Genomic DNA, 8,549 nt, shown 5'->3' on the forward strand with positions numbered 1-8,549 from the left:
TTTCACCCAGCCCCCCAAAACCTGCCTCCCCTCTGACAGCTGTCAGTCTGTTTTTTGTATCTGTGGATTTCTAGTCTTATCCTTGTTTTTCTGATGAAGAAACTGAATCCTGGAGAAATTAAATTACATTCTTAGGTGGCCATGTAGCAAGTGAATTGTATACTAATCAATTCACCCATTTAAAGTGTACAATTCACTGATTTCTAATATATTCACAGACTTGTACAGCCATCACCATGATCAATTTTAGGACATTTTCATCACCTAAAAAAGTAACCCTACACCCATTAGCAGTCACTCCCTGTTTCTCTGAACCTCCCCAGCCCTTGAGAAGCACTAATCTACTTGCTATCTCTATGGATTTGCCTATTCTGGACTTTTCATGGAAAAGGAGTCATAACTTGTGGCATTTTGTGACTACTTTTGTTCACTCGGCACAATTTCAAGGTTCATCCATGTTGTAGTGTGTGCCGACCTCACTCCCTATTATTGCGGTTTAGTATTCCAGTACATGGGTAGGCCATGTTTGTTTATCCAGTCATCGGTTGATGAACATTTGGGGTTGTTTCCACTTTTTGGCTATTGTGAATAATGCTGCTATGAACATCTGTTTTCAAGTTTTTGTGATAACTCTCTCATTTTTGAGGAGCTGCCAGTGTTTTCGACAGCAGCGTTTTATATTCCCGTCAGCAATTGTGTGAGGGTTCTGATTTCTCCATATCCTCTCCAACATTGTTATTGTCCGTCTTTTTCATTATAGCCGTTCCCATAAGTTGTGAAGTGGTATCTCTTTGTGGGTGTGTATTTTCTCTCTATGGTTTTGGTTTACATTTCTTTAGTGGCTAATGATGTTGAACATTTTTTTTATGTGCTTATTGGCCATTTGTAGATCTTTGAAGTATCTACTCATATCGTCTTCCCATTTTAAAAATTGTCTTTTTATAATTGAGTTTTTAAAATATTTATTTTTCTAAATACAACTCTTTTATCGGAGATAGAATTTACAAATACTCTCTCTCCTTCTGTGGGTTGTCTTTTTATTTCCTTGATGGTATTGTTTGCAACAGATTTTTAATTTTGATAAAGTCCACTTATCTATTTTTTATTTTGTTACTTATGCCTTTGGTGTCTGATCTGAGAAGACTTTTTGCCTGACCCAAGATTTACTCATATATTTCCTTATAAGAGCTTTGTTGTTTTAGCTTTTATATTTAGGTCTGTGGTTCATTTTGAGTTAATTTTCATTTGTGGTTTAAGGAAGGGGACTTTTTTTTTAAATATGTTTTTATTGAATTTTTAGAGCAAGAGAGAGTAACATCCATCGCTGCCTCCTGCACACCCCTTACTGGGGATTGAGCCTGAAACCCAGGCATGTGCCCTGACGGGGAATCAAACTGGGACTTAGTCCGTGGGGTGACACCCAGTCCACTGAGCCACACCAGCCAGGCTTGAAATATATATATATTATTTTTTTTTGTCCATTTCTTTCAGGTATTTTCTTTAGGATAAATTTCTACAAGTTCTGTTGCTGAATCCAAGAGCCATTAGCAATTCGCTGTTCCATCAAGAGGCTGCCCTTGCCGGGACTCTGCTCTGGAGTGCTGTCATTCCTTCTCTCTTCCACCTGGTCTCTTCTGGGAATGCTTCCTGTTTTACTTCACCGTCTTTTTTTTTTTGGTATATGCCCCTAGCAGGAATTGAACCCAGGACTCTCTGGTCCACAGGCCGACGCTCCAACCGCTGAGCCAAACCGGCCAGGGCTCATTTAACTCTCTTATTGGAGATGTCACACTGCTTCTCAACCATCCTCTAGCCTTTTTTGTTCTGGGTGTGGCTTGTTCATTCCTGTGCCATTCTTTTAGGTTAGACTTTTAACTAGATGGTGGGTGAAGCTACCGTTTTGGAGAAGGGTCGTGAAGTTATCAGCCAGTCTCATTTGGAGCTGTTGTCTTGTTGTAAGTTTGTACTCGTGGCTCTGACGGCTAATGTCAGCCATGTTGCAAATGTAGTGAACATTGACAGGTTTACATGCACAGTGCACTTCATACAAATCCTCTGAGTGATGGAAGCAAATCGGTCCTTAAATGGGTGACTGATGCATGATTTTGTGTGAGGCTCTTAATCATGCAAGGAGATCTGAGTGTTTTGTGATGTTACATTGTTGAAATATATTTCCCAGTGTTTGAATATTCACTTTAGACTACTGTGGTTGTTTTTTTTTTTTTTGTTTTTTTTTTTAAGAACTTGAATAGAAATACAAAGAGGTGAAGATGTCAGTGTTGTGGCCAAACACTATGGCATGAAACCAGAGATTGAAAAATCTAAATTAGCAAAATCCAAATCAGTTTTAACAGTCAAGCCAAACCAAAGGCAAACAATATTTTCATTGTTAAAGAAGGAAATAGGCTTCCATGAGGCTCCTATACCCTGATACCCGTCTGAAGGGGCTTTTGAAAATGCTCCCAATGCTCTGGCCAGTGTCAGCAAAATACAGCTGAGACTGTCAGGCAGGACAGCTCATGCTTTGTATGGTGTCATGCTTCAAAGTTAGGACTGACTTTTAATTAAATATATGTGGATTTATCTTGCAGTGTTTTACCATATATTTTGTTTTACTCTCTTTTAATGTTTTCTGTCAGGTGTATCAGGTAGAAATCATTTTTATGTGCTATTGCAATATATAATCTTAGATTGGTTCATAATAATAACCATAATAATATATGTTGATCATATGTACAGGGTGAGGCAAAAGTAGGTTTACAGTTGTTCATATGGAAAATAATACAATTAATAAATAATAGTATAAGAATAAACTCATACTCACAAATTTCAGTTGTGAGTATAAAAGTTTATTCTTATACTATTTTTGCTACACCGTTTATAATTTTTTTTTTCAATGAAAAACCTCTGAAACTTTTAGTAGAACCTTTTCAGTGAAGTGATGTTCTTTTTATTATTATGATCACTTGTTACTGTCAAATATACAAAGTATTATGAAAAATACATAACAACTCATGATTTGGGGAATTCCCAAAACTTCAGATTTCTAATTTCTGAATCTTGAAGATTCATATCTATTAGACATTTGGAGACACTAGATTGAGGTTGGCCTTCGTGGGCTAGCCTGGGACCCAGTGCTGGGTATAATGTTGCCCATGGGCTTATGTTTTCGGAGTTACCCTTGCCCTGCTTTACACAGGGACTCTATCAGTTCATTTGGGTCTTTTCAGTTTATTTCAGGCAATTACTTTATTATTTTCTGTTTGTTGATAAGCTGATGTTGGAATTCATCAAAGAACTGCTTGGTTTTCTCTTAATTCTTCGCAGAGGTGATGGCCTCGTTGCTCAGCATAGCTTTCTTTTCTCACAGGGCATTTTAGAAGCGTCAAAGGCCAGAGCCATCCCTGTCGTCATTGATGCAGTGAGTGTGGCCTCTCTTCTCCTGTCCCCTCCTCACAGCTGGGTGCCCAAGGCATGCAGTAAACGGGAGTCCTTGTTCTGTGCAGGACGGGCTGTGGCTGATTGCTCAGCAGCCACTCCTCATTCAAGGCTATGAAAAGGCCGTTCTCACTCCCAACTACATGGAGTTCAGCAGACTCTTTGAAGCTGTGGTGAGTTTGTTGACCACCCGAAAGAGTGTAAGCCCTTATCCTGAGGAGGGCGAGGGACATGCTCTGTGGTTCTGTGCCCATTGGTCCCCTTGGGTGCGTCTGCAGGGACAGACTTGCAGATGTTGAGTGGACGCATGCATATTCTACGGTGCATGTTGCACATGCTAATAGTGTTTTGTATTTTTTCTTGGTTGTGTGCATAATGATGGGACATCTTCCAGTCAGTGCATGTTTGATTTGGAGGAAAGGCAGGATGGTGGGCTCTGGGGTTAGCCATCCCTTCCGTTGTGTACTCTGGGCATAACTCCATCCCTATCCTGTGTTGCCTCATCTGTGAAATGTGGATAATGATAGCATCTGCCTCATAGGGTATGTGAGGATGAAATGAAATAGTATATGTAAATTCATGAGTCCTTATATTATCAAGTGCCCCATAAATGTTAGTGCATTATCATTTGAGGTTGAATCCCTTCTGCAAACCTTTATTTATTTTTCCTCACCCAAGGACATTTTTGCATTTATCTTCAGATTGAGCGGGAGAGAGAGAGAGAAACATCAACATGAGAGAGACACATCAAGTGGTTGCCACCCACGACCCCAACCAGGGCCGGGGACAAACTGCATCCGAGGTATGTGCTCTTAGTGGAAACCGAACCTGGGACTCTCCAGTCCACAGGCCGATGCTCTAACCACTGAGCCAAACTGGCCAGGGCAGTTCTGCAAACTTTTAAAGTCCCAGCCATGACCAGTGTTCTTTACCTTTGGTCTGACAAGGTAGGGGACAGGCACCAGAGCAGTATTCTACCTCGAGCCCCTTTGTTGGCATCCACCTGGAGAACACGCTGCCCATGATATCCTGGGCCTCTCCAGCGGGTGTAGAATGCATGTCTTTGTGTTGGGGTCTGTCTTGTGGTTGGGGGACTCCCTTAGATATGAGAGTCTGAGGATCAGGATGGATGGGATGAATGTTCATTGTATCCACATGTATTTGTGGGCGCAAGTGTCTAATGACAACTTTGTCTGTGGTGTCCTACATTGTAGCTGAGAGACCCCCTGGACAGCAGTGATCGCCGTGGAGCTGTGCTGAGACTCAGCCAGGCCCTGGGGAATGTGACCGTGGTCCAGAAAGGGGAGCAGGACGTGATCTCCGACGGCAAACAGGGTGAGTGGCCTTGGGCTTCAGCCAGTGTGGCCATGCTGGGTAGAAGCCGTAGGAAAATCTCTTTCACACACAGTATAAGTGGTGCACAGTGAGTCACATTCTTACATCATATGTAGTCACTCATATCTTACACGCTCACATGTCATGTGTCACGTTTCACAGAGGGACTTCCTGATAGCTCATTAACCACAACTTCTTCAAAGTCCATTTTCATTTTTTACTATTTTGCACACTGACAGTCATCAGTGTTGATCTTGGTTGATACCAGGGGCAATGGCTACAGTTCTGTTACGGGTGAGAAGCAGCAGCCCAGTAGGAAGGTGGCTGTAACAGCAGGTGGTGCTCCAGAGTTCACCACTTGCCACTCTGTCTTTCCTGCAACATAAATGAAGTTAATTTGAATATTTTACTGCATTTTGTCCTATTTTATTAAATGATTAGAAAGTCTCTTATGCTTTGAAACGACATGAGGGACCTGGAAAGTATTATCCTAAGTGAAACAAGCCAAACAGAGAACTACAAGTATCATATGATCTCACTTATTTGTGGAATATAATGAACATAACAGTCTGAGGAATGGGGCAGTCCCAGAGACGTGGAAGTGGGGTACAGACTGACAGTCCCCAGAAGAGGGGGCGGTGGGGGAGAGATAAACCACAGAATTTATATGCATGTGTGCATGAACAGTGGACATGGACAACAAAGCTGGGGACAGGGTGGGGGGGGAATCAGTGGGGGGGGGAGAAACATCTGTAACAAAAATAAGTTAATAACAAAAATAGGTTAAAAAGAAAATAAAAATGATTAGAAAGTGAAGAAACTCTAGGAGCTGACACTAATGGTGGGAATCACCAGGTGCTGCATGTGACAAATCTTCCAGTCACATTTCTTCCCACAGGAGCCTGTGGACCACTGAGTGAGAGCAAGGTGGGCTTTACACTTGCTCATATCTCCATAGTGAGGGGCACAGCCAGAGACTGCAGAACATCTCTAGCTTCCTAAAAACCGAAAAATCTGATCCACAAGCAAAGAGCTCACCAGTTATTTTAACAGAATTTAATACAAAGAATGGTCGCCTAGGTATAGCATTGCTGACTAGGTCACAGAAATCAGGGCCACAAGGGAACAGAAGGCCTCCTTAGTCACATGTGTCTCACTTTGTCTCTCTCACAAGCTGTGCAGAAGACAGAGTGTTCTCTGAGGGATCCTGAAACCTCTGGGTTCTCTTATTGCTAATAGGTGCTCTAGACTCTAACACATTCAGAATACATCAACCTGTTTCCAAGATATTTTCCAAAGAAACAGAAATGTCCTATTACACAGCAGAAGTGAAGTTCTGATGATTATCAGCTGAGTCCAGGTGCTAGTGCTGTGTTCATCTTTTTATTTAATCCTCTCTTGAGGTTATTTTTTCCATTGATTTTTAGAGAGAATGGAAAGGAAGGAGGGAGGGAGGAAGAAAGAGAAACATTGACGTGAGAGAGACACATCGATTGGTTGCTTCCTGTATGCACCCCAACCAGGGCTGGGGATGGAACGTAAAACCCAGGTATGTTCCTTTGACCAGGAATCGAACCTGTGACCCTTTGCTCTGCAGGCCAGTGCTCTAACCACTGAGCTACACCAGCCAGGGCTGTGTGCATCTTCTTGAAGGTGGATTCTCTGCAGTGTGAGGTGTCATGGTGGGCTTGGGCGCCTGCACAACTGAGGGCCTGTGTGTGCTGTCCGTGTCCTTCTCTGATCTCTGTTCCAGCAGATCCCTCAGAGGTCGTGAGTCACATGTTCACTGACCACCATACTAAACAGGTGGTTCTGGGGCAGCCTGACCTCTGCCTGCCTTGGTTTCCTCTCCTGTAAAAGATAGGTTTCCTTGTTAGGAACAAGTGGGGAAGAGCTATAGATGACCTGGAACACGCCTTGAGCAGAGACGAGCCCCTCATTCTAACTCTTGTCTCACTTTTGCTCTGTAGTGCTCGAGTGCAACCTGCAGGGCAGTAACCGCAGGTGTGGTGGGCAAGGAGACCTCCTGTCAGGCTCCCTGGGCGTTATGGTGCACTGGGCACTCCACGCTGGATCTGAGAAAACAAATGGGTATAGCCATATTTTTATCTATCCTACTTTGAAATTTTTGAACTGTGGAAGCTATTAGTAGCTCATACATTTCATAAGAAGCCACTTGAACATTCCAAATGAAATATGTGTGTTACTGTTACATGGGAGATATCCCAGGGCAGGGGTTGATCCCACAGTGTTCACCTGGGGAGCTTTTCCTCCATATATCTGGGCCCCTTTCTGTCATTTGATACAGATAAGCTCTGGGGCACCCCTAGCTTTTAAAGCTCTTTGCTAACCCTAAAGTTTGAGAACACTGTTCTAGGAGGTTGGTTGCAAACCTGCTGTAAAACAGATTAAGAAAATGCAGGCCGAGGTAGAGCTTACTTTGATGCTGTCTTGAAAGATGAGTGTTCTTTAAGAGGCAGCAGAATTCTGGGCCCGCTTCTGCTTCAGACAGCTTTGTGAGTGAACTCTGGCAGTTCCCACCTCTCTGTGAGCCTCAGTTTCTCTTCTTTGCACCCTTCATGATGACAGCAATGGCCACACTTGCCGGGGTGGGATGTCCCGGGTCCAGGGCAGTGCTGGGCCCGTGAGGTTGTGACATACCTGGCAGGCAGGGGGAGCCACCCATACGGGCCCAGGAGGGTGTGTACACGGAAAGGAGAGCTATAGGGGAGCGATGGCAGGAAGGGCCTGCATTCTCAGGTCCGGAATGTTCCCTCACATCTGAACTATAACCAACAAATCCTGGCCTGGTTTTCACCGGGGGAAAACTGCTGTGATCTAATAGTTCTCCAGATAGGTATTTTTGATATGTCTTTTGTCAGAGAATATCAGTATCAGGGGATTAATGATTATTTTAATTGTAATAAAGCTGCCTTCTGCCTCAGTGGCATATCAGACTAAAAATTGCTAATTTGGGATCTTGGGGTGGAAACAGAAGGAAATGGCACCTTGGGTGGCTTCAGGCCCCTGATGTCTGACAAAGCTAGACTTCCCACCTCCCCCAGGCCTTGCTAACCCTCTGCCCTCCAGTTTCAGCCCTCTCCTCGTGGCTGCCTTTGGCGCGTGCTCCCTCACAAGACAGTGCAACCACCAAGCCTTCCAGAAGCACGGCCGCTCGACCACCACCACTGACATGATCGCAGAGGTTGGACCTGCATTCAGCAGACTCTTCGAAACCTGAGCCAGTGCAAATGGGAAGAAAGTGGGCCTCGTGACGGGAGAAACTGCATTCATACTGGGAACATCCACTTCCAATAGGTCTGAGTCCTCTGGGTAGCAGAGCAGCCTGGACTGCTTGGGAGGTTTATAAGTCTAGGGCACATGGGTTGATGTAGAGAATTCAAGAATTGGGAATGCAGCAATTTTTGGCTAAATTAATATGCAGTTTGAGTTGTTATAATGCCACTAAACAAAGAACTTGAACTTCTCTTAGCTTCCCAGCAGTAACATAAAAATAAAGAATTATTTGAGAATGTGCGTCGGCCTGCAGTCCAGAGAGACCTGGGTTCGGTTCCCGCTAAGGGCACATACTTTGGTTGCAGTTTGTCCCCGGACCTGGTTGGGTTGTGTGAGTGGCAGCCACTCAATGTGTCCCTTTCATGTCGATGTCCCCCCCCCTGAACAAAAAATGGGAGGATTTCCTCGGGTGAGGATAAAAAAAGAATTATTTGAGAATGAGAGTCTTTAACCAGCTCAACTGAGTCTGTAGGCTTGCT

At 43.8% G+C, this 8,549-nt stretch overlaps 1 protein-coding gene across 3 annotated transcripts in view; it reads left to right on the top strand.

Annotated features, from left to right (window-relative positions):
- NAXD (NAD(P)HX dehydratase) overlaps positions 1 to 8,274 on the top strand; it is a 28,373-nt gene extending 20,099 nt beyond the window's left edge. Inside the window, exons 6-10 of one of the 3 annotated variants that reach the window (XM_036250292.1) lie at positions 3,371 to 3,421; positions 3,507 to 3,611; positions 4,653 to 4,773; positions 6,744 to 6,864; positions 7,864 to 8,274. In XM_036250292.1, the coding sequence (XP_036106185.1) occupies positions 3,371 to 3,421; positions 3,507 to 3,611; positions 4,653 to 4,773; positions 6,744 to 6,864; positions 7,864 to 8,014 (549 nt within the window). In that variant the 3' untranslated portion in view covers positions 8,015 to 8,274. The remainder of the gene's footprint in view (positions 1 to 3,370; positions 3,422 to 3,506; positions 3,612 to 4,652; positions 4,774 to 6,743; positions 6,865 to 7,863) is intronic. The other 2 variants (XM_036250293.1, XM_036250294.1) reach the window with 2 other exon arrangements.
- Positions 8,275 to 8,549: the final 275 nt, after the last annotated feature.

This window comes from Molossus molossus, unplaced genomic scaffold (assembly GCF_014108415.1).
Source record: "Molossus molossus isolate mMolMol1 unplaced genomic scaffold, mMolMol1.p scaffold_m16_p_9, whole genome shotgun sequence".
NCBI classification, from domain to species: Eukaryota; Metazoa; Chordata; class Mammalia; order Chiroptera; family Molossidae; genus Molossus; species Molossus molossus.